This window comes from Phyllostomus discolor, chromosome 3 (assembly GCF_004126475.2).
Source record: "Phyllostomus discolor isolate MPI-MPIP mPhyDis1 chromosome 3, mPhyDis1.pri.v3, whole genome shotgun sequence".
NCBI lineage: Eukaryota > Metazoa > Chordata > Mammalia > Chiroptera > Phyllostomidae > Phyllostomus > Phyllostomus discolor.
In genome coordinates, this window is record NC_040905.2 from 168,896,642 (window position 1) to 168,922,898 (window position 26,257).

General features: G+C 41.6%; 1 protein-coding gene across 1 annotated transcript in view; it reads right to left on the reverse strand.

Annotated features, from left to right (window-relative positions):
* CEMIP2 (cell migration inducing hyaluronidase 2) overlaps nucleotides 1-23,416 on the reverse strand; it is a 74,748-nt gene extending 51,332 nt beyond the window's left edge. Inside the window, 5 exon segments of the mRNA XM_036021740.1 lie at nucleotides 706-1,071; nucleotides 1,073-1,265; nucleotides 1,863-2,003; nucleotides 5,690-6,032; nucleotides 22,912-23,416. Of these exon segments, the coding sequence (XP_035877633.1) occupies nucleotides 706-1,071; nucleotides 1,073-1,265; nucleotides 1,863-2,003; nucleotides 5,690-6,020 (1,031 nt within the window). The 5' untranslated portion in view covers nucleotides 6,021-6,032; nucleotides 22,912-23,416.
* Between the last annotated feature and the right edge of the window lie 2,841 nt (nucleotides 23,417-26,257).

Consider the following 26,257-nt stretch of genomic DNA (forward strand, 5'->3'; position numbering starts at 1 on the left):
ACAGTAAGCAGAATTGAAACTTCTGCTTTTTGAATTTTAAGTGTTGAGCCAGCTCGCGGCTGCATTAGGAAATCATGGTTAACTAGAATACAGCACAAGAACCATAAATAGTAGAAACGATTCCTACTATCTCAATGAACTTCCTAGCCCTCCTACTGGTTCCTTCCTCTCACCAGGCCTCCACAGTCCTGCGTCAATCAAACCAGCAGACCCAACTCAGCATGCAAAGGGTTCCAAAAAGAAAGAACAAGGAAACCATGCATGTTCCACCCACTCAGGCTTCTAAGACAACTTTTACACCTTAGCTCAAAATTGGGCATTAACCTTTCAACTTCTAAATTGTTTCAATTAGCCTGAGTTTCATATGACACACTTCAGGAGGCTATGAAAGAGGAAAGTAAATTGTCCTTAAACTGCCTGATCATTTTTTTCCAGTTTCATATTTCTGTTCTTTCCACAACCCTGACACTACTGTTCATAAAAAGCCTCATAAACCAAAGCCAAGAAACGAGCTTCTGTAACCAGTATCCTGTCGTCCAGTCCCACATTTCAAAGCAAAAGAGTCAACCAGACCTCTAAGTGGTAGTGGCCATTCTGACCTGAAGTTGGCTGTGGTGTGTTGTGTCTTTCTCCACCCTCGCTCTCTCTTGTACAAACATAGACTCTAACACAGAGCTGGGAAAGAGAGTACTAAGGTATGCCCACCTGTAGCCCAGGCCTTGGATCAGCTTACTTCCCAACCGGTCCTGGATCATTTGTATGGTTCCCTGTAAGAGGCTTTTAGCTGCTGAATCTCCGACAGCTATAGCAACAATCCGTCCTGGGTCCAGGACTCTCAAAAATTCCTGAAGTCGTCTGCTCTCATTGTGATATTCATGGGTATCAAACCTCACAGTTTCCAAAATTTTGGCCGTGTCTTGGTCAATGACCCTCACATTGAGGCCCCTTAAAAAGTCCTTCTCAAAGGCATAGGAGCCAAAGGCCAAGCCTGAGGAATTCAGAGTTCTCGCCAACAATGTCCATGATGTCTTCTGTGCCCCGTGTAACTCCAGTGTCCCACCGGCTTCCCACCATAAATTTTTTGCCAAATATTGGCATACTTTCACCTTCATCTGACCTGCCATACAAGGCAATTGTCGCTTTGGATTTATAGCGGCATTTTTCTGCTCCAATATGAAGCGCCCCACCATCCTTGATCAGGATGTAACGAGTCCTCAAAGTAATATTTCCGGATCCATCTTTATCGTCCCCAAATACAAGCAGGCCTGCAGAGAACAACACTAGTGTCAGTCCACTTCTAACACATTTTTCTGACACACAGAGAAATAATTTCATCTTGAGGCTGGAAGGGGAACACTTCTGCAGTTAAGTTGAGAAGAAAGAATTTACTAAGAGTCTCCTTAGAAAATTAAACCTGTTTTCAAAACATAGTGAAGGAAGAAATGAAGAGCTTGTATCTCAACACACTAAAATGCCCATGTATATGGATTCAATCCATTCACTTTAGAGATAAATCACTTCCAGAAAACTATCTCGGAGCCTACAAATCTGAATCTCATTTTTACATGTTAACCATGTTAATTTTCTCATCATTCTCCACAGCTCTACCAAAGATTTGGCTACAAGAAATCACTTCCTGGGACTGTTTCCTCTTCTACAAATCAAGGGTGTTGACTTGAGTGGTTCTAAGGTCCTCTGGCTCTTGAATTCAATGGTTCTGCCTTAGGAACTTTTTTCATGTTTCTGTGGTTAGAGTAATACCACATCCTGAAGAGTAATAGTTTTCTACAGAAAGAACATCAAATGTGCCCCCATCCTAAAGAGCAAGCTTGCAGTTCCCATAGACAGTGACCATGACTTACCTCCATCCTGAATGACTATAGAATTCACTGTGGCATCTGAGGTCAAACGGAACATATCGCCCTCCTTGATAATAACTTGCTTTGCAGAATCCTGTCCTGGATCCCAGTTCCTGAGACGAGGGTTCTGATCTGGGCAATTCTCTGTAAGACAATGCAACCTCAATGTCCCATCAACCCGACCAAATGCAAGGACATCTTTAGGCAAATCCAAGCTCTACCATCACTTATTGCAATCTGCAACTAACAGGCTGACATTTTAGTTCCTTGCCATGGGATGGAAATCCCACCTCTGCCAATCCAGCAGAGATATGTCAAAACCTTTACTTCCTCCACACATAGAAAAGGTTCCACCACAAAAGTAAGTTGCTATCATCTAATTCCAGTCAAACTCCACGAAGTAAAAATGGAATTCCCCTGAATCATCTACTCTGGAAGCAAATCAACAGTGAGAGGCGAAACTGTGAACTGTCCTTGGACCCACACTAGAAAGCTGTTTTAGAAAAGAAAATGTGTTCACAACCTACTGGTCAATAAAAAAGGAAACTGCTAGCTAGCAGTATGTGTATTAGATCTTCCCGAGTTCTTTCCTGTGCACAGTGAATCCTTAGTAGGTGATAGTAGCACCTCTTCCCCCCAAAAGCAGCAGCTGATAAATATTGCTAACTTCAGGCATGTACTTTCCAACAAAACTACAAGAAGCAAATGGCCAAAGACATGACTTCTCTTTCAGAGATGAGGAAACCATTGGTTAGAGAAGCCAACCCAAGATTACTGAGCACATTGAGTGATGTGGAAGTTCCCCTTTCAGAAATGAGGATTACTTTACTTGCAGTGGCCCTTTACTAGAATTAGAGCTTTCCTCTTGAATAGGTGATGGTGAAAACATAAAAGTGTTCTGCATTGCTATAGCTAGTCAATGTATGAGACCTTTGGTTTCTGCTACAATTGGAGGTGGGGCAGGGGGACATCATACCAGTTTAGATCAACTAAAGACCAAGAATACTTATTCACAATAAATTTGTCCACTCTATACTAGATGCTGTAAAATTTATTTAAAATATATATACTTTATATTTTATAAATATAGTTATATATCTAAAGCAATGAGCCCACAACCCTCCAAGTTTATATTGCAGCTTGGGAGACAAGGCCACACTGTATGAAATACTTACATATTTAACAATGTGGTAATTACTTTAGATGCAAAAGAGCTCAGAGAGAGGAGTGGTGGGGCGGCAAGTACCTGAGGCAGCTTCAGTGAAACAAGTAACAGAATAGGCAAAATACACTTGGTGATCACGTGAAGGTGGTACATAGACGCTGGGAGATAAAATGAGTAAAAGCAGAGAAACGGTGCAGCACAAAGATATTTTTTTACAGAAAGAAAATTCCGATTCTTCATTTTGAACTTGTATAACACTAATGCAAACATCTTATTTCTTTTTTATTGAGTTTACTGGGGTGACATTGGTGAATAAAATATATATGTTTCAGGTGTACAACATGTTATTTCCAAGCACTCATGTTGCCCAGGGCTCACACTTTCTCTTTGCAGTAATAGGAACTACTACAGTTCAAATTAGTCCCACAAGTTAAGACCTTGGAAAGCATGTCATGGAATTAATTTTTCTCATAGGAGCTCCCCAGTCATTGTTATTTAATTCTGATAAATCAGTGATCATCACTGATACTAAGAATAATCCCTAAATTTTCCTTCCCATCAAATAAACAAGAAATTTCTTAAATTTGTTCCAACTTAATACTGAGGATTTCTTGAACTCTTCTTCTAGCTCCTTCTCTTTCCATAAAACATCTAGCTGGAATTCTCCATAACGTTATATCAGAAGCAAAGGTGTATGCCCCACGTAACAAGCACTGTACCCAGCTATGGAGAAGGAAATCCAGTCTTGACACCTAGAGCCTATTATTGTTACAATAGTTACACAATTCCACTTCATTGTTTATAATTATTCCCCAAGAGGACATGTTTCATTAGAACCATCACCCAAAACTCCTGGCTGTTGCCTTCCAATAAAGTACATCTAATGAGAAAATGTGTGGTCTTCAGAAAGCACTGAAAAATAGCTCAGTCTGCCCCATCTTCCCGCTACCCACTTGTTAAACAGTGGGTGCTATCAAAGTTATGTAAGAGCAACAACCACAGTGAGGCTGCCCCGAAAATATGTCAGCATACCAAATCTTTCCACTGATACTCTGCACTTATACTGCCAAAAATGAAACTGAAGAATGTTGATTCAACGAACCACATCAGCAATTCAATGTCTCAGATGGAATATAAAAACATCAGTTAAAGCCACAGATCTCAGCTCTGCTTTTCCATTAACCTAGCATTCCTTTTCTGAAAATCACTTGGAAAGAATAAATCAACAGCAAGTAAGCTTGATTATTCTGCTGGAGAAAGGGGAAAGAATATCAATGCTATGTGCAATGAAGAGCACTGTCACAAGTTCACAATGTGGCCTACTGGTGTGATCTAGAAAGATGTTCACATGAACATCTCTCTCACTTCAGGTCTATGTAGAAGTATTAATACTACCTCTCCCCAGAAAGTTAAAGCCCATAAAAACCCCTAAATCACCCATGAACATGAAATAAAAATAATATTTATAAGTCTTATAAATGGTAAAATGCTTCTTAAATGTTCTACCCATTTAAGGAGGCATCTAATTTGACAAAAACATGCTGTAACGAAGAAAAGGAAGGTAGCTCTGGGGCCCAGCCCCAGCCCTTCTGGTCTGCTGCTGCCGCCACAGCCCTGAGCCCTATGATGTTCACGTCACATGCACAGACAGGATTCCACTATAAGGCTACTCTTTGTCGGTACAGTGTTTAGCCACATGACAACAAATGTCTTCAAAATCACCCAAAAATCAATATATTACCACCTGGAAAAGCAAAGGTCATCAAAAAATTAAAACTGCCCTACATGATGTTTAACAATGAAGTAATGAGTGATTTTTAGACAAATAATTCAGAAATCACACCTGCAAATGGGTATTTTCCTTTTAGAATATACATTGTTCCTCAAAAATATTTGAGGCTTCTCTTGGAACAGTCCTCAAGCCAGCCAGCTGCAAACTGCAGAACACAAATCTTATTATCTGAATTTATACTTTAAAAAAATCAAATGTAGTTTTTACCATTATAGCAGTGATTTTTATCACTAAAACTTTTTGGCAGAAAATCATACTTCCCACAAAGGATAAAATTGCGCTGCTGCCAGAATTCAGTAAGGACCCCTAAAATTAGCACTTCAAACAGAAATACTCTAAGAATGTCTGAGCGCTGGGACAAAGTGACAAAATGGAAAGGAAGAGCCATCCTTTAATTTTTTCATTTCCCATGGATTCTTTTAACAATGGCTCTCATTCAGAAGTCATGCCTCATATTAATTAATTATACGAGTATATTAGGTAGTTAGAGCCAACTTCAGATAAAAGAATTTTTTAATCTTACTCTATTTCCTTTCTTTCTTTCCTTTCCTAGAATGTGTTCTATTTTCCAATTTAATTACCATATTTTTCAGACCATAGGATTCACCTAGGTTTTAGAGAAAGAAAAAAGAAAAAAATTTTGAAGCAAAAAATGTGGTAAAATATTTAATAACATGAACAACATAATATTTCACCAATGTAAATATAAACAGAACTCAACAGCAGCATTAACAGCCATTGTTCCTCCCAAATTGGGGGGGAGGGGTGCATCTTATAGTCTGAAAAATATGGTAACAAGGAAACTAAAGTATATAACTCAAAAAACAAACAAAAAAGCATGTTCTATACACACACACACACACACACACTTACCATCTGGAGCATATTTTGAGGATATCCCTAAAATGACTGCAAGTGCAACAAAAAATGAGAAACTAGTAATAGCAAAGCAAATGAAAGTATGTTTGTGCCTCTTCTGCTTTTGGCTTTCTCCCTGGGTTTGCTGCTCTTCAGGTGAGAAAGCAAAGCTGGCCCGGGCTTCCTGTCTGATGGAGGGACATTTGGCTGAAGCTTGGCTCTTTGGAGGAGGAGGGGGACGCAGTGGGACAACCTTTCCTGGAACATAACCAGATGAGCGATGGCTGTTTCCATTCTGAGGTTGCAGGAAAGCAGGGGGGCGTCCCCTGGAATTAGTGGCATGCATGATACACTGTCACTGTGAAAAGAAAAAAAAATTAAGGCTCAGAAATGTGAGAATTGAATGGCTTTTCATTCAGTATGTTATATTGGAGTATATATATGCAACATAAAATTTATCATTTAAAACAACTTCTAAGTGTATAGTGTAATGGCATCAAGGACATTCACAATGGTGCACAACCATCACAACCGTCCATTTCCAGAACTTTTTCATCCCAAATGGCAACTCTATATCCTTTCAGCAACAATGCCCCATTTCTATCTAAAATTCTATCATCTATCTACCTACTACCACCGTCTCCTCAGTCCCTGGAAAACACTATAATGACTTTTTAAAATACCAAGTCAGCTTATATCCTTGTGTGGACAGAAAGAGATTCTAGCCCTGGCAGGTGTGGCTCAGTTTGTTGGAGTACTGTCTCATAACCAAAAGGTTACGGGTTCAATTCCATCAGGGCACACACCTAGGTTGCAAATTCATTCCTCAATGCCCAATCCCCAGTGCAAACAGGAAGCAACTGTTCAATCCTTCTCTGTCCCATCAATGTTTCTCTCCTCTTTCGCCCCTCCTCTCTCTCTAAAAGCAATGAACAAAAGTGTCCCCAGGTGAGGATTTGAAAAAAAAAATTTTAAGGGCTTTCTAAGAAAGTAACTTTACAGGGGATCTGAGTATAAATTCCTAACTGGGAAGATCAGGGCCGGTACTTATGCTCAGGCACAGAACTTATTTAGTAAAAGGTTTATCTTTGCCTCAAGCAAGCTCTATTGTTTCTGTGCATGTGGGTTCACACTCCTTTGAAATGCCTCTCTTCAGGCCCCTCAAGCAAAACCACCCTCAGGAGAGTACATAATCTTTAACTATCCTGTACTCTAATCCCTGCCTTGCTTCCTCCCCACTTTAGTAATCTTCCTAAAATTCCCTGTAAGAAAGATGTTGCAAACTGCTATTCTAGAAAGTGTTTTTTAACTTTTCTCAGGGTTGCAATCTTGCTTCCAGGTATGTCCTGTTTGGTTCAAACAATTTTTTATTAAAAGTCTCTACAGGTTTGGACATTCTTACACCAACACCTAATATAATAAACTATTGTTTATACTTTACTAATCACCTTCTAATCATCTTCTAACACTCCTGCTTCTCAATGCTGGCTGCACATTATAGTCACCTGCTAATATTAATGCCTACCCCCCTTCAAACAATTAAGTCAGAATCTAAGCACCTGTTACCTTCTAAATGTACACCCCCAACATGTTTCTAATGAGCACCTAGGCTGAGAGCTACTCTTCTATGGCAAATGTCCTCAATTGTCACTGTGCATAAGAATCACCAGGGAAGCTTGTTAAAAATGTAGATTCTTGGGCTCTCCACCCCTGTGATTCTGGCTCTGTTGGTGCAAAGAGAGCCCTGGGTTTTACGTTTTTTTAAAACAATATCCTGTTGACACAGAAGCAGGTACTCATGATTTGAGTATCATTATTCTAAGTTCTTCAAATTGAAGCCCACAGTGAAACAATGTGCAGCCAAGAGGGGGCCCCAAACAGGGATTGGAATGGGGTCCAGCACTCAAGGTGTCCAGGAAATATTACTATGTCCTCACCCCTTCCCCTCTCATGTGAGTTGGGGGAAGGGGCACATGGAGCAGGAACATGCAAAGCTGTTTTGTACAGCAACAGCTTTGCAGCTAACCTCTGGCATGGTCATTTAGCAGATATATAACCTTTAACTGGTTGCATAGATATGTTAAATAGCTATAGCCATGCTCTGAGTCAGGGGGATGGAAGGAACTCCCCCCCCCCCCGAAGATGTAACTCGGGGGCAGATCCCCCGAGTGACAGCGCCTGCATGAGACCTTGGACAAGACTGGCTCCATGACATGGGGCCACACCTGTCTGGACTCATGATGGCAGCCCAGTAAACTTTGAATAATACAGGAATGCTGGCAGGTGTGCTGATTGTAGGAGAGTCGGAAATGGGGGTACAGAGGAAGATTGGCACAGGGATTTAAACCCAGACATGGCAGCCATTGCAGAGGAACCACCCGGCTTTGCCAGAGTGGGGCCCCCTGTCCCCTGCAGCTTTGTGGAGGGAGAGAACAACAAACTTTTGCCAGAGTGCAGACCCCTGCAGCTTCAGTGGGGAGAAGACTCATGCGGTTTTGGCCACCAGGGTGGGGACCACTGCAGCTCTAGTAGAAGAGGACCACATGCTTTGGGGTGCCCTCTTTGGCCATGTGGCCCGGGAAGCAGGGGAGACTTTGCCTGGAAGAAGGGTGAAAGAACTCTTGCCTGTAGGCCATGAGAAGGTGCCACATGGCTTTGGATTAATTGGAGATCCTGCCTGGATGGCGACACAGCTGATGGTGTCAGGACCCTGAATCACAAATGTTTGCTTCTTTTCCGGAGTTACAGTATCCTGAATTAGGGCCGGGGGAGAAGGAAGCACTGTGGGCATCTGTGGGTATCCAAAAAGGACTTTGATATTTTAATGAAGACATTAGGTCACTACTTTAAGTCTGCATAACATTTAAAAAAATTTCCTTTCCTTTTCACAAATCTCTGGTATTGAGAGATGTCTTTCCTATAAGGCAGCGGACATAACGAACCTGGGGGGGTCCTTTTGGTAATAATATATCGTCCTCACTGGCCTTGGCCCCTTGTTCTGTAACAGTTTTTGGTGTCTCCGGGTCGGCCAATAATTGTACCCCCCAAACCCCCGCCTGTTCTGTAACAACAGGTCATATGAGGACCGCAGGGAGGCCCTAACAAGTTCCAACAGACAAGCACTAATGCTCAGTGTTTCCCTTCCCCACTGGATTCATCTCATGGAAAGGGAGTTACGTATTTTTACTTTTATGATCTCTTAACTGTACACTGTGAATTCATTTAGTGAGAAAGTCTAAACTCCACATTATCTCTTCAAATCCTCCAACTCCTTTTTAAAATAGCAGATATTCAAATATTATGGTTAAAATGATCAAAAAATAGCGAACATTCAGAGAACACTTACTGCCAGGTACTGTCCCTAACCCTTCATGTGTATTAACTCATCTGACACATTTAATACAACAAATGTATGGGTAGGTTCCATTATCCTCATTTTACACACCAGAAACTGAGACCTAGAAAGGTTAATTAGCTATGTACAGGAGAACCAGCACTCACACCCAAGCACTTTTACTCTAGAGTAGTTCAGGCTCTTAAGAGTCACACTAATGTGCTTTTCAAAGCAATTGAGAGGCAGTAATTTCAAAGAATGATTTCTGCAAGGGTGTAGCTAGAACTGTGTTGCAAGGGCAGAGTAATGCTTCAGAAATTCTTTATGCGGAAGTTCAATAGACTATACAAGGTTTTTTATTACCTAAAACCAGCTGACACACACACAAAAAAGACAGTCCTTTTTTAAATATCCTTTACAGTAAGTACTTGTGAGTTTTTGAATGAAAGAATAAGTTTTGATGAAACTTTACTAACTTTGCTGTTTTTTTACCAAGTGAAAGACAGAGAGAGAATGCTACATACTGCCCTTACTGCAATGAGTGTGAATAATTAAGACGTGCTCAATAGCTTCTTAATCCCAAAACCTGAATGTTCATAAACATGATGTTCAACCTCTTCCATTACTTCCCTTCCTCAACAGCTAGAGTGTCTCTGAGTCACGTGACTTCATTCAATACCTGTATACTGAATTCCCCTCCACTCCTGCCAAAACAATAAGATCCTAGTAATATGGTATCTCCAAATTGCTCTAAACTACACCAAATCCATTAACACAAATGTGGTCGTTAAAGAAACCACAAATAAGTGTTCCCAGGAACCAAACGACCTGGAAATTAATGGAGACAGAAAGTGCGTCTAAGCAGGAATTGATGCTGATCTCACACCCAGCAAAGAACATTCTCAGTGTGTCTGTCAAAAACACTCAAGTTAGTAGGGTTTAGATGAAGCTTAAGCTCCAGACAATGTAAGATGCCATATGTGCCAAGGTGCAGTATGAAACAATGGAAACATCCTGCTGGAACAAACAAGAGTATAACAAAGACCCCTTTATGATCGCCAATTAACAAAGACAGGACTGAACTAGGTATTCTTAAGTACCAGCCTCACCAGGGGGGAGGGAATCGTGACTGTGCTGTGCTCTGAAGGGAGTGAAAATCTTTTCTTTGAGGCTGCAATCATTTGATACTTCATTGTTTCAGGGTGAGAAAGATTATTACTTAAAGGGCTGCAGAGCCCTTTCGTGGGAGACAATGTGTCACCAGATGGACGGCAATAAAATAAAAGGCAGGGAGAGGCTAAATGAAGTCACCAACCCACTGGGAGTAATTTGTGTCTTCACATTCACAAAATGGTATTTTCTACCAAGAAAAGTCAGATGGTGTCCACCCAAATTAAAATGTCAATAAATCAAAAATAATCATGGTTGTGTTTTCCCTATAACCCTTCTACAAAACTATGTTTTCCTACCTATGTATTCTGAGCCCACTAGCTGTTTTACTGAAAAATATATAAATCCAAAAGCATTTTTCTAAGTATAACCAAAAAATAGTTGATGCAAATGTCCTCAAATTATTACAATTTTTAAAGATATACTACAAATACAATGCTTTAGAATTTCACTTTACATTTATATGAGTTTACTTTAGGAATAGTACTATGAAACAATTTTTTAAAATATATTGATTGCTAGTTACAGATTTTAATTATTCATGGGAAAAAAACTGATATTTCACTCATTAAAGAAGCAATATGAGCTCTTATGGTCCTTAGCTCTTGTCTTCCTGGAGCTTCCTGTGGAAGAACTACAAAAGATTTATAGCATCCCCACAAAATGCAATTCCTAAATTTGATTTGAAATCACTTGATTTAAGGCAGAGTGAAACTGATCAAAGAAATACTGTGAAACTACAGTCAGGATCCCAGGCTATCTCAACAGTGACTGTTTAATCCATAAGGGTGTTAATATTTGTAGCATTAATTTGAGTTTGGGATGCTGAGAACAAAGGACAAACCTAATAGAGGAGAGAGTATGAGTTTCCTCTGGCTTTCAAGACTTCACAGCAAGTACTATTAGTTATTTTAAATTTTTTACTCAAGACCAATGCTTCTACTTAATACATGGTAAATCTGTTTAAATCATTCTTAGTGGGAGGCACATCTATATAGAAGGGAAACATCCATAGTTAATGACATATTTTAGGACATATTACAGCCTGTGGTAAACTTCCAAACATAATCCAAAAGGGGCATAACCCAAGTCATTCATACTGAATTTGGGAAAAAAAAAAACCCACAAAGGTTTTGAAGTGCAATTTTTGTTATTTAGATGTTCCTTGAAAGAGTTATCTTGTGAGTATTTACTGTGAATAATAAAAAGTGGTAGCCCAAAAGTCTTGGTAATAAAAATAAAATCATGCAGTTAAAACTTTGCATAGGGAATTTAGGCAAATAGTTAAAATAGATAACGAAAGGCACTACTAAGAATACAAAAACATTCCACCAACTTACACAATGCAAATGTGAATTCTGAAAAAGGGGAAGCATTCAAACCCTAGTACTTTTGTCTAATTCTCAGTTGCCTCACAAAAGAAGAAGAAGAAAAAAACCATCTTAAAAACCTGCTGTCGTTTTAAATAAAATTGTTACTTGGATAAAAGAATGTATAACCTCAAATAGTAACTCAAGTTGGGACTGGCCTGTACAGTGCTAAGAGCATTCAGTTAATTTATTTGGTAGCATGTTACAATAAGTAATCAAAGAAAGGAATTTATTTTAAAATTTCAATATTAAAGGAGATTATTGGGGGGGTGAGCTATAAAAAGAACATGCTTTTAAGAAAACTGAGCTATTTTCATTATTTAAAGTTTTCAAACATGGTGCCTACCTCATCCATTGAAAACTTCTCAGGGTTTCACAAGTTTCCTGCCTGTTTTCTCCTGCTCTCTGTTAAAACTCTTATTAGGTTGTCTTGCTTTCTGCCTTATGTTTCAGTTAATATATGGACTTGCCCATCTCCTACGGTTAACTATTAGCCTCTTAAGAGCAGGGATGAGGTCTTAATGTTGATCTTAGTATTCTCACAGGACCTTACACATAGTAGGTACTCAATAAATGCTTGTTAAACTTAGGTCACAGTTTCTCATGCTCTCTCTCTCTCTCTCTCACACACACACACACACACATCTCATATACACACAGGAATTTCACATTTAATCCTTCTTCAATATCCTTGAGGCTCTAAGAAACTTGTCTAATTTCTGTATCAGGTGCCTGAAATTAGGGGAAAACTGAAAACATTTACTACTTCAAGCAAAAAAAAGTCAACGCATTAATTTTTACAAAATGCAATCCTAGTATGCAATCTGGTGGGTAAAAGGTATTATTAACAACCACTAAAAGGAATTCAAAAGATAAATAGCAGCAAGATATCTAGACAAGCTCAATCTTTCACAATATTTTCTAACAGTTTTAACACCACCATGAAATGCAGTAGGCACACAGGAAAAAAGAAAATGTTCCACTCCACTTTACATTGTCTGCTGGCAGCCAGTAAATGCTGTGATGAAAGGAAAAGTATGGAAAGTCTTCTCAATACAGAGATAGCAGTAGTACCTTAAAACTAAGAAGGGCTCTTTAAAAGGGCTGAGTTTTCATGCTCTTGCTAATTGCTGAGATGCTAATGTAGAAGACAAATTCACTTGCATACGCTTGCCCTGCAGGCCATACCACAAGCTCCATCATCCAGCCCCACCAACCCAACACAGAGGGCTTGCTGCTGACGCTGTGCATGCACATCGGCCCCATCATATTGAACGCCTAAAGAAAACGCAATGATGTTGACTCATGTGAGCTTTTTTAAATCCTGCCTACACTTGTTAAGAGAACATATGTTTTCATGGAAAATCCAGGCTTGTAAGAATAGTCAAGAAGCTGGCATGGTCTCACCAAGACTTTTTCTTCTTTTGATCAAGGATGAATTCTTAAAACAGTATCCAACTACAGTTCTGACAAGTTACAATCTTTTTACAAGAGTTTCAGTACAACTATCCAAAATCTTTTATTGAGATCTTAGTCTTTATGATACATTGACTCATGTGCTCCTCATGGCAAAAAGTAAAACATGCGAGAAAGAGGTGTTTGTGGGTTATCATGGACACCAATGACAGACATTCATAATCACTAGTAATTGTGATCTAACAAAATTTTAACCAACTCCTAATGGCCTTGAACTTTCAGTGAATGGTTCCAAATTCCAATTTCCTGTTTTAGGAGAAAAACAACAGAGAGTAACATCAAGGTGATTTTCGGGCTTGGTGTTTTTTGAGGGGCTGGAAGGGAGGATATTTCATTCAGTCTTTTAGATTCAGCTCATGCCTGCAGTTATAGATAAACAATGTGTTCGATACCTCAATCATACAAAACTGTTCAGTAAGGAATAAACTTAAAAAGTTGACTTTTAGGACCTTTAATTTGTCAAATTATCAAATACATATTTAAATATGATCAATATTCTCATGAAGATTGTGATTTTATACTATGTATTTAAATACATAGTTATAGTATAAAAATTTCAGAAACATATGTTGAAACAAAGAGTTTTCAGGGGGAATCCATTTGCATATAGCTTAGAGGAATATATTTTATTACATATTCTATTCCCAGAGCATACAGGGTAAAATACATTTTCTACAACCACTGTGAAGAAATTCAGCATAAATGCTAGATCTTAACCTATAACTGTTTTTTAATTTTATTTTAATCATTGTTCAAGTACAGTTTTCTCCCCCCTGCTCCCATTCCAGCCCACCCACCCAACCCTCCCCTCTTCCCCCCCATTACCCCTCACCCCTAGTTTTTGTCCATGTGTCCTCCAAATTTGTTCCTGTAAACCCTACCCATTCCTCCCTGAAATTCCCTCTTCTCTCCCCTCCGGTCACCGTCAGCCTGTCCCCTATTTCAGTGTCTTTGCTTATTTTTGCTTGTTTCTTTGTTTTGTTGTTTAGGTTCCTGTTAAAGGTGATATCATGTGGTATTTGTCTTTCACTGCCTGGCTTGTTTCGCTAAGCATAATGCTTTCCAGCTCCATCCATGCTGTTGCAAAGGGCAGGAGCTCCTTCTTTCTGCTGCAGAGAATTCCATTGTGTAAATGTACCATATTAACCTATAACTTTTTAAAAATAGAAAATAGATAAGTGGTGGGGGGAAATGAAGTTCACTTTAGTTCAGAGATGGGCTTTGCTTTGTGTAGGCTTAGTCTCAAAGAATCAAATACCCTGGGATCTCTAGATAGGACAATGCTTTCACAATTGCACAGGACACATTCTCCATTATCAGTTACTGTGCTTTCCTACTTACCTTAACCCTTCAGTCTTTTCCTTCCACTCTCAAAATCAAGATGAGTCACCATCACCTGCAACTGTTGCCATGTTCCCAAGAAACCAGACCTCTGCACAGTTAGTTTACTTACAGTAATTCTGGGTCACTTTTACTAAGCTGATCGTATGCAGGCCAATGTTTGGAGGTGGAAGGGGAATGCACCAACCTTTCACTATAAACCTCTCTCAATGAAGCGAAAGGATAAGAGGCCGAGAAACTTCCGTTCCGTTCCCCTACCTTCTTTTTCCACTTCGTTGACTTAGACACATATGGTGAATGATATTCCCCAAATTAAACTACTATTATACATAAACACCAATATGCACCAGACTTCTACTTTGGCACCATGTATTATTCTCATTATCTCCTCCCTGAAAAGGAAACAACTCTCCCAATACATACTAACTCTGTTAAAATATCATACAGAAAAATAAGAAATAATATTTCAAACACAGAGTTCTAAAAGGACTAAATTTACTGAAAAAAAATTTTTTTTGGCCACTAAGCATTTGAGCTGGAATAATATGTGAGTTAGGATAAGTGTTATTTAAAGTTAGAAGATACTTGGTTTTTCCTGCTTAGAAATTTACTTTTCAGTTAATTCACTTTTCACTCTTGCTAGAAAACTATTGTCAGGGGATAGTAAATCCTGGGGAAAAAATTAAATAAAAAGTCTAAGAATTTGCTTTTATTGAAAACAGTAAGACAAATGCTTATGGATCTGTATTAAAGGAATTCAGATTGGCAAGTTAGCTATAATCATGAGAGTGGATATATCCTCAGCAAAAGACACTGGAATCTCCTGTTAAAATATGGAGCCCTCAAAACAAAGAATTTTTATGTATAATATCTAATGCCCAAAGTAAACTAAGTGAATGCTTTCCTGTTTTTAAAGTTAGATAAGTGATCTTTAAGAATATTTTTAATTCATTTATTTCTCTCATTTATCCCAGGGACATCAGGCAGATGTCTAATTTTTCTGCCACCAAGTAACTCACTAATCCTGTCTTCTTTCAAGTCTGTTAAGCATGTCCTTGAAAAGCAAGGCTTGACCCTAAAGCCAAGATGGCTGATGGAGCGAAAAGGCAGGCGAACATTATTAGCATGGGCAACAAAAGAGAAAGAGAAGCCGAAGAATACAGATCTACACACGGACGGTGTGACCATCTACAGAAAGGGTGACAGAGGAGAATATCTAACACTCCCTGCCCCACCAAAAATAAAGCATTTTAAAGAGTAAAGTGTAGGCCTCTGGGTGGAAGAGCTGAAGGGCAAACAAAACTGGAGGGAGACTGTTTCTCAGGGTGGGAAATTGGAGAAAGAAGGGGGTCACGTTACCTACCAGTCTCCTGCTTTTCACTTGTTTCCTTTTTCTGCCTATTATTCCTCGGATTCCTTTTTCTCCTTAATTTTTTCCTTTGAAAAGCTGTTCTGTTTTCTCTTCCCCTTCCCATTCTCCTGAGACCATCCCCTTCGCCCTTGCGCCCCCCTGGCTGGGAGGACACAGTGGAAAGGCCCCCAACCTGCTGACAGTGACGGATGGCTGTGCAGAGGCACACAATGGCAGGCACAGGCATGTCATCAGCCTTGCAGCTGGCCTTTGAAAGAAAGAACCAAAACCAAAGTCTGACCTGAGGGAGGCTGATTTAATTAAGGTTATAGCAAAGGGCAGAGCTGCCTGTGTGCTGAATTCTCTGTCAAGCACCAGGGACAAAGCTTTAAAATACTCCTCAAGAAGAAAGATCCAGGGAAGTTATGTTGGTAGAATGTTAAAAGGTGTGTGGAGGGGGAAGGGCAGGGTGCAAAGATGTGTTTGATAAATAGGCACAGATGTACCAAAAGTTCATGATCTAGTGATATACAAACATCAAAATGCAGTGACAATAGGAAACGTATAATGAGTGTGTTTTGACATGGTTTCCAAACTAAGAAATATTCCAGATGAGTAATGAGATGTGCAGACTGAAGAGATCCAGAGCTACTCAATCCAGGATCAAAGCAAAGTGTCTATTAATAGCAGGGCCAGGACCAGAACGCACGTACTATTATTTCTCATATCTACGACACAGCCTATTTTAAATACAGTCCTAACCACTGCAGGTAAAGCCTTGCCAAAAGGGGAACACATTCTAGTCTGAGCATCCATGAGACAAGGGCTCTGCTATATGATGGGGACCTAGCAATGCAAAAAAACTATGCATGGTCTCTCCCTTCAAGGAGCTCAAAGGCCAGGACTGAAGGGGTGGGGAGATAACCCGAGTAAACAAGTAATTACCATGCATGCTGGGGCAAAGAGACTGGAATGGCGAGTCTAAAGAGCTGATCGCCTGAGTTTATTAAATCCCTATGAAGGGAACAGAGTTTCCAGTTTTAAGAGCCCTGGCAAACTTACTTCCCCAATTGTATATAATCAGACTACTCCTAATAGTTTCTTTACTTTGTGTGTGTGAACTAAAATCCACCACTGCCCTCTGCCACTAAAATGACAACAGACTATCCAGCAGTGACCATAATGGGGGGCTGTTGGCAGGGGGGAGTCTCATGATGTCCTTTGTATTCTCAGAAAGGCAGAGTCACCTGCAAATGAGTTCCAGCCCAAAATACAAAGCAGTCAGCCACAGTCCCTGTCTCTGGGTCATATGAAACCTAGGCCTACCAAAGGAACCACATTACACCTCCTCCACAGTCCCCTTGATGTTCCTCAAAATTCGAGAATGCCAGAGAGAAAAAAGGCAGGACCCCCAGTGAACGAGCAATTCTCAGCACTAGAGCCATGGCGGGACTTTGCATGGCTGAACAGGGAGAGAATACAGTCAGCAGGACATGCAAAAAGGGGCTGCGTGATGAGCTCAAGTGCTGCAAGCACAAGCAGGAGCAAGAGGAAAGACTTTGAGGTTAAAGCCAAGCTCAGATGACAGTAACCAGGCAGCTGGGGAAAGTTATCCATGAGCTGACCATACATTGTGAAGGCTGGTCACATGATAAGAACAGGCAGTGTCTAAATCAGTGCAAGCTCTTGGAAAAGCAGCAATTACATTCATCGAGAAATGTTATTAACCATGCTGAAAAGACAATTCACCTCCCATTTGGCCTTTCAGCTATACATTCACACACAACCTACTTCCTACTGGACAGCAAGCTTCTCAACATTACTGTTTCTGTCTGAGGATGTCAAGGATGACTGAGGAAGAGATATCATGCAACACCTATTAAACAATTAAAGCCACATCTTTTGCATTAATGAAGTATAATAGTTTCTAAACCCTCATATAAAGTTTATTTTTTATACTGATGGCACTGATAGCATTAAAAAACTATGTTGTGTGTGTGTGTTTCTTTGTACCACAGTAAGAAAACCAAACAATAACTCATTTTTCTCATTCTTTCTGACACAGAAATCAGGCATTTGTCCTTGTGCTGAACTTAAGCTTTCCAATCTAATGTTATTACTTAGTTTTCCAACCTCATTGTAAGTAAAGAAACAACTCACCCTTCAGGGAAGTGAATCTCCATTGGTGGAGACCATTAGGACAACAGAAAGCTTATCATCTCCAAGTACAACCCAACAATGAGGCAAGAGCACCAAATCAATAACAACTTCACTCTTTGGAGAAACTTAGTAATCAAACATAACCAGGACATGTCATTTGTGGTAGATGTTCACATGTTTTAAGACACATCACACTCAAGAGTCCACAAGGACAATTCTTTTCTCGGTGGCTCACTATGGGTTGCCTTACGTTGCAACCCTTCCAGGAAACAAAGCATTCCATCACACTTCTGTGCAGCGAAAAGCCATTTTTTAAAAACATATTAAAGCTAAGACTACCACAACTCTCCTAGGCAAACTTCATAATATAAACCCATCCAATGTTGCCTGGTTTTTACTTTTGTCCAAACTAAGATGGAGTCCTGATAAAATAAATGTAATATGTTTATCACTTGTCATCATGTTATGAAAACAAATGCCTTCTTACAATTCTGGCTGAAAGGTTAGTGTAATATAATAATTTCGAAGCCTGTGCCAACTAGATCAGAGGACTGATTTGTTTGGAGATAGCAATTTTGTGTTTTAGGTCATACATTGCCTCTGAGTCTGTTCCACTTTTTTTAAAACAGACATTTTAATAAAGACCCTATGCCTCCTTCATCTTTGTATTATTCACACTAACCAGTACACCACCTTGCACATCTTAGGAATGCAATAAAATATTTGCTAAACACAGTTCCTGACAACCAACATTAAGGCTTCCTAAAGCAAGTACAAGGAAAAGAAAAGAACGTGCAAACATTGTTATGTGCTTCTACCCCATGATTCATAACACAAATCTGAACAATGTTTCCAGGAACTTGGGTTTTTTCTTTTTAAAAAGTTCACTTCTACAATACTTGAAATTTCTTTACTATATATAGAAAATGCAAGTTTATACTGAGGGCTTTATTTGACAAAAATGTACTGCAAGTAAGATCACCCCATTATATGCACATATCATGAGCAAATTCTCCCAAACAAAAAAGTTAAGAGTATCTGCCTTAAACTTGGGTGCAATGAATTTCTAAGCCCAAATGCAAATAATTTCATCTTAAAACATTAAAATAACTAAATTGCTAACAAAACCAAACAATAACAAATTAGAGTACTTTAGAGGAAAAAATGCTAACTGGAAATAGGGACAAAGGGGTTCTTGTCCTTGCTCAGACATTAATTTACAATATGACCTTACCTAATTAGTTTGCCTCTGGGTCTCAACTTCCTCATTTTACTATTATTTTTAAGGTCCTTTAAAACTACATGCTAAGATTCAGCACGTGTAGCACAAACTTGAAAACTGAGTTACATTCATACTGCCCTCCTCCCCAGAAAAGTCACATTGAATATGACAATTTTAAACATCTGAGTATGGATTTCTATCAAAGGCCATTCATTAAAATGTCAGATGAGCTTCAGTCCATTTCAAGTCAAGAAGTAAGGCACGTATGTTAAATAAGTAGTGCTTAGAGAGTCAAGTTTCACCTAGACAGCAGCTGCTATTATTGAGAGAACAGCATTTCTTTCAGTGTAGTTGAAAATTACATCTCTTTACAAATGGAGAGAACTAGTTAAACTAGGGTGATTTTATCAATTTCTTTTTCAGTCACAGCTGAGATACAATTTTATTTGTTTCAGGTGTACAACACAGTGATTAGACATTTAGAGACCTAATGAAGTGATCACCCCAAAAAGTCTAGTACCCATCTAGCAAGGATGATATTATGGTCTCAACAATGCAAGTGCATAGCTTTCTCTTCCTCTTTTATATTCATCTTACTAGGATAGAGGAAAGCTATGGAAGTCACAGAACAGACCCAGACAAGCTCCTCTCAACTGATGTACTACACTGCACAGCCCATCCTTCCAAGCAGTGCTCCAAGCCAAATGCAATGAAAAGCTTTCCAAAGGCCGGGATGCCTGAACAAGTGAGGAACGCCATTTGACAAGGGCTAACTTCAAGTCTGAAGACTTGCACTAGTCAAAAACAGAAATCTGTGACTGACATCCATCAAACTAAATCATGACTTGTATTTATTTATATCTTTAAAAAGAACATATTTTGAAAGTACCTTTTGATACCAAAAGACACTAGTTTGTACAGTACTTTATCATATACACAGCAGGTTAAATCTGAGTTAATCCTCAAAGGATTCCATTAAGTTTTCTAAACTAATTTTAGAGATGAAGAAGCAAAGTGTGAAAAATTGGGGGATTTGCCCAATAACAAATGGTTAGCAACTGTCAGAGCCTTGTTTTAAACTCAGTTCTTATTTCAAGTCCTCTAATCTTTACATTTCGAAATGGTACTTTTGATGAGTTTTCAGTCCCTACTATTTTGTCTAATTTAGGAAATTTTATTTTTCACTAAATTCCTCTGCCCTCTCCCCCCCAAAAAAACTCTGGTCCTCCTTTGGGTTCTCAAAGCATTCTACGCATAATACTCTAAACGCACACTTACTGGGCCTTCTCATTGTGCATTTCCTTTTCTCCTTGGCTAGGCTCATTTTTTCAATAGCAGAGATTGTCTCATCTGCCTTTATAGATGGAAGCCACCACACATTACCATGGCTCCCTGCCACCTCCCGAGCTTCAACCACTCCATCCAACTCCCTCTCTCAAACAACAAGAACACGCCACAGAACTGGAAGGCATTCAGTTTGTTTCTGTGAGTCTGACACACAATAGATGATGAATAATTGTTAGTTAAATGGATGGTGTGTGGAGGGTGCATGATGCAATATTCATATTTTACAGCACTTTACAAGCTACACATTCACATACAGCATCCCAAGTGAGTCTTGAACTGTGAATTTGATAGTGATCTTTTAAATTTTCTTTAGTGACCCTGGCCAGGTAGCTCAGTTGGTTAGAGTCATCTCATATGCCAAGACTGCAGATTCAGTCCCCAGTCACAGCACATACAAGAAGCAACCATTGAATGCACAATTAAGTGGAATAACAAATCACTCACTTGCTCTGTTTCTCTCTCTTGTTCTATTGATAAATAAAAATAATTTTTAATTTTTCTTTAGTGTAGTTCATCACATCATCATTCTCAACTTCAGAAACTTGCCCAGGGTGCCTAGCTAGTAAGTAGCAGCATTTCAACTTCAGTATGGCCCACAACTACTTGACTCTCTTGCTGTTCTCTTCTATATCCAAGGTAGCTGCTCAAAATAGGCTTGAATAGGTCTATTAGAACATGAATAAGGTGTTGTCCCATTCTGGTTCCCAGTTGTGAAACCAGAGACTTCCGAAAATCTGTGGGTTACAGGCCAGATCAAGAAGGGAGGCTTTACTCAATTAGCTGTCACAAGGGACATCACGTACGATTCATTGATTCAATTTCCCTGTCCACACACAGTGACTAGTCCTCAGCTTGCTCGCTCAGGCACAGATTGTTAAAGTAGAACAAGTGATGATTCAGAATTCACTTCCAACCTCAATTATCTGAGCCTGTAAACACACATTCATCAGATAAAAAACATTAGGGGGGCTGACTTGAAAGCCAGAAAAGTGACTTCCCAGTTTCACTCCCAAGCACTGTGATACTATAGAGCAGATACACAGAAATCAAGGGAAGTGATTTTAATGTAAAGCACCAAAAGGTGCTGCACTTAATGTTTACTAAGCAGAGGAAACACATACAGCACTTTCTTCAGCTCTGCCCACAAATGCAAACCTCAAAAGAGCCCTTTGAATAGCCAATCAAAGGCACACAAGCAGAATATGATGCCCAGACCCACTTGGAAAGCAGCAAGCTTCCTTCAAGGGTTAAAGAAACAGTAACAGCACCATTCTAGCCAACCAAATAACCTTAAGGCTGAATCGTTTAACTGTGTTGTTTTTAACACAGAGTTATTTCCAACAGGTATGCCTGGCTCCCATGAAGATTCAGGCCCTCCCTCAGGTCAGGTGAAACCTTCCTCCAACCCCCTTCCTCTAAGTTCTTCTCACTTTGTTCTGGTAAGAGGTCAGGAAGACAGCTACGCAGGCTCTACACGTGCAATTATGCAACATCACATTGTCACCCCCAAGCAAGAAGGGTGAACACAGGTCAGTGAGTGGCTCCAATGCATAATGAAAGTTCTTAACATTAAGTACTCTATTCCTAATCCTTACTGCTGAAGAAAGGGGACATGTATCAAAGCCTGTTTTCCTAGCGTTACGTAGAGAATTTAAGTGAGCGACTTCTGCTCCACGGCCAGGTCTGGTGACACACATCAACCCTCAGCAGAGATCAAGGGATGTCAGGTCCTAGGTTCTACGCAAGGGATGTAGCAACTAGCATTAACTGCAGCATTTTGGGATCCTCAGGTTCCCTCCCCCCACTTTACCAAGACCTCACAACTCTGCATTGGAAAGCTGAGGCTGGTGCCCAGTGCTAAGCTGCACACGATTTTAAAACTTCGCTTTAACAGAAAAGAGTTGGGGGCGAGGGCCCACCAACCCCAGGGAACAGTAAAAAGACAAAGATCACCCCAAAGGCATACGCGCGCGCGGACTGAAGCCGAGACTCTGCAACACACATTCCATCAACCTTTCACTGTAGGCAGCTTCCTGTGGGGTTTATTCCCCCACGCCAGCCCTCTCCAGAAAGTTTGAGGCTGTTCACACACACTTTCAAAGGTCCATTGTTTCCTTCCCCTTAAACGTAATGAAAAGAGAGAAGGAGAGAAAGAAATCACAGACCAAAGATTTCCAAAGACGCTTTCTTATGGTGAAGGGGTAGTCTCGTTACTCCTAATCCGAAGAGGGAAAGGAGGCGCGCAGCGATAAGGGGGGAAGGGTGCTGCGGGGGCACGGGGGGGGGGGGGGGGGAGGATGTTTTCCATTTCAGCAGAAATGCCCAAAAGCCAAACCGCCGGGAGCAGGGAAGGTGCGGGGGGCGGGGGGGTGGAGAGGGGCTCCTCCTAGTCAGGGTTTTCACAGTGGCCCCCAGGGGGCAGCAAGAGAGGTGGGGCGGAGGGCGGGTGGCCCCATCTCTTCTTACCTTTCCCCCTCCCGTTTAGCGTTGGCTAATTCAGGTGCCTACACAGCGGTCCAAAGAGACCAAGCCGAGCTCTTGGCGTCCTCGGCTTCGGGTCTCCTCTCCATGGCCAAGGAGTCCCTTGAGCCCTGGCGCCTTCGGCCGCAGCCGCTGCTTTTATGCAACTAGCAGCCGCAGCCGCAGCCGCAGCCCGGAGGTGAAACTGTCCTCCCTGGGGTGACGCGGCCTTCCCTCCGCCTCCTCCGCCCCCTCTTCCAGTCGCAAGCCTCCGGGGCAGGGGCCTCGGCTCGCAGTATACCGTAGCAGCTGCACCGCTTTCCTGCTCCTTCCCCTTCGGGAGGAAGAGGAGGGGAATCGCAGCGCCGGAGGAGCGGGCCGGAGCGTCCCCGCGACAATGGGGAGGACGCGGCAGCACCGGGCCGAGCGCGTTCCCAGGAGTCGAGCTAGTCCCTGGTCGGCGGGCGCCGCGGCGTGCTAAGGTCGCGCTCAGCCTCCGCCAGCCAGACAAGCTACCCGGCTCGCCCGGGCCGAGGGTTGCGAATCCGGCAGGCGAGCAGGCAGGACGGAGGAGGTGGAGGGAGAGGAGGAGCCTGAGGCCGGAGGAGGCGGTAGCCGCGCAGGGCTCCTCCTGCCACACCGGCTCTGCACGAGCTGCGGGCTACGGCGCTCAAGTCTGTCTCTGCGGCCCCCAGAGACCTCTGTCCTGCGCACCGCCGCCGAGGCAGGTTTCCCAACCTGCGCCCGAAGCTGCAGCTGCGAGCTCCTACCCTGCTGTGCCGCTGGCCCTGGCCTGGCTGAACCTGACCCAGCGCTCCCATCACTTCCCGGCTGAGCTCGACTCTGCACTAGCATCACCTTCAGGTGAGCCCGACTGCGCGCTCCTATTACCTCCCAGCTGAGCCTGACACCGCGGCCGCTGGACCCCACGGCTGAGCTGGACACCGCGCCTTCATCGCTCCCAGCTGAGCCTAACTCTGCGCCCCGTCATCCCCAAAGGGACTTCCACAACTCCCGCATATTTTCAGTTCGTCAGGCTACAGCATCACGGCCGCCCCCACCTGGCCAACCAAGGACGCTGGGTTCTTAGCCTGTTGGGAAGAACAAGCCAGCTCCCCGGTCAGGACAGCTCCTCGGACAGCTATGACAGCACACTGTTCTAATGTCAGAATAAATACACCTACTCCCCACGCCCCCTGCCCGCGCCACTCAGGAATGGCTGCGGCTTGCAGGGGTGGCGCTGAAAGCCCCTCCCCGGCCCACCCCAGTGCCTGAGTACCTCTGTAAGGACGCACCCACCGGCGTTGGGGTAGCACAGCTCACCACCACCGCGCCCCTCGAGGATCTGCTCTTAGGAAGGAAAAGCTTGGCTCTAGCTGAGGGCGCGGCCGGAGCTTGATCAGTCAGACCCACGAGCAGCAGCAGGATTGCCAAATCCGGGCCGTCATCACCCTTTATTTAATTCGGAATTGGGAGTTTTCCCGCTAGGGAACTCTTTCAGTAAGTACTGTACAGATAGGATTGTTCCGTTTACAGAATGTTTTTTTTTCCTTTTAATAAAAACTCAGTCACGTAACCATGACACACCCCGCAGGCTACAATGGGAATTTCTTATTTCAAGCGTTTTGGTTCAGGACTTTGTAGGAATTCATGTTCCTACATCTTAGCTGACGATAACAGCTCCCTCGAGCATCTTGAAAATGTTGGATTCCCAGACCCCGCACCTACTGAATCAGAGGGGCCTGGAATATGTAAGTTTGAGAAACAGTGCTAAAGAGCATTCTCGAATTAAAGCCCTGGAAAGACACCTGCAAAAATAGCAACTCGGTCCAGTGGTAAGACCTTAAAGAAACACCCAAATTTGGGAACCACTGTCCCTTCTGAAAGAGGGAGCACAGTTCTTTAAAAATAGGGAAGATGGCTTTCAATGACAGACTGGGAGGGACGATTTCAGTGGTTCAAGGGTGAAATGTTGAGGAACATGGCTTATAAAGACAGGATAGGACTCTGACCAGCGTGGCTCAGGAGATTTTGCGTTGGTCGCCAGTTCGATTCAGGCCTGAGGACGTGCCTGGGTTGCAGGTCCAGGAGGGCGTGGGCAAGAGGCAACTGATTGATGTTTTTTCTCTATCTAAATAAATAAATACATAAAGTCTTTAAAATGTAAAAAAAATTCAGGACAGGTATTGTGTCACCCCACATGGTAGGCCGAAAAATACAGCCCGCATCCCCCAGCCGAGGTATTATATCCTAATCCTAGGATCTGGAAATATTCTAGTATATGCAAACAGGGTCTTTGCTGATGGGATTTAACTAAGGATCTTGATTTGAGGAGATTATCCTGGGTTATCAGGATGAGCACTGGCAGCAATCTCATGTATCCTTATAAAAGGAAATCAGAGAGGAGATTTGACACGCACAGATAAGGTCAAGTGACCATGGAAGCAGAGATTGGAGTGACGCAGCCACAAGTCAAGAGATGCCAACAGCCACCAGAAGCTGGAAGAGAGGCAAGGAAGGATTCTCCCCTTGAGCCTCCAAAGAGAGAACAGCTCTGTTGACCACTTGAGTTCAGCTGAGTGAAACTGATTTTGGACTCCAGGCATGAGAGAATAAATACCTATTTTTTTGTGTTACAGCAGCCACAGGAAACAAATACACCCCATGCCCAGTGTAGTGCCAAATTCACATTAAAATGTCCATTTTATGAATTTTTATTAAGTTCCAGGCACTTTGCTTGGAGTTGGGATGTTATCTAATCCTCTCAAAAATCATTATTCCAATTTTAATGACAAGGATACTGGGACTCAAAAAGCTTAAGGATCCTGCCTAAAGTCCCACGGCAAGAGCCTATTGGAATCATGTCAACCCCTCAAACATTAAAAATAACAATTAAAAGTTCACATGTAGTCTTTTAATGAAAATGTTTGGTTTTGAAGGGTTCTTACTTCCATGCCCTTTATCAGCAAAACCAAGGGAAATGGGTATTGATAGTGGGAGAGGCTATTCATGGGGGAAGGTGGCAGGGGATATAGGCAAAATCTCTGTACCTTCTGCCCAGTCTTGTTGTGAACCTAGAACTGCTCGAGTATATTAACATAAAAAAAAAGTGAATGAATCTTTGTGTAGCCTACGTTTGAGAAATTTTTGTTTTTAGATATTTATCAGGAACATGAAAAAATCAAGAAAAATTATGTGAAAGGAAGTTACAGAGGAGATAAAGCTAAGTGAAAGGCCAAAGATTTCTCTGGTCAGTGGAATTAATGTCACCAGTTGGGTTCCCAGGAAAGCAGGCTCTGAGACCCAGTGGCAGTATGTCCATTCAGGTATATACCCAGGAAGTAAACACCTG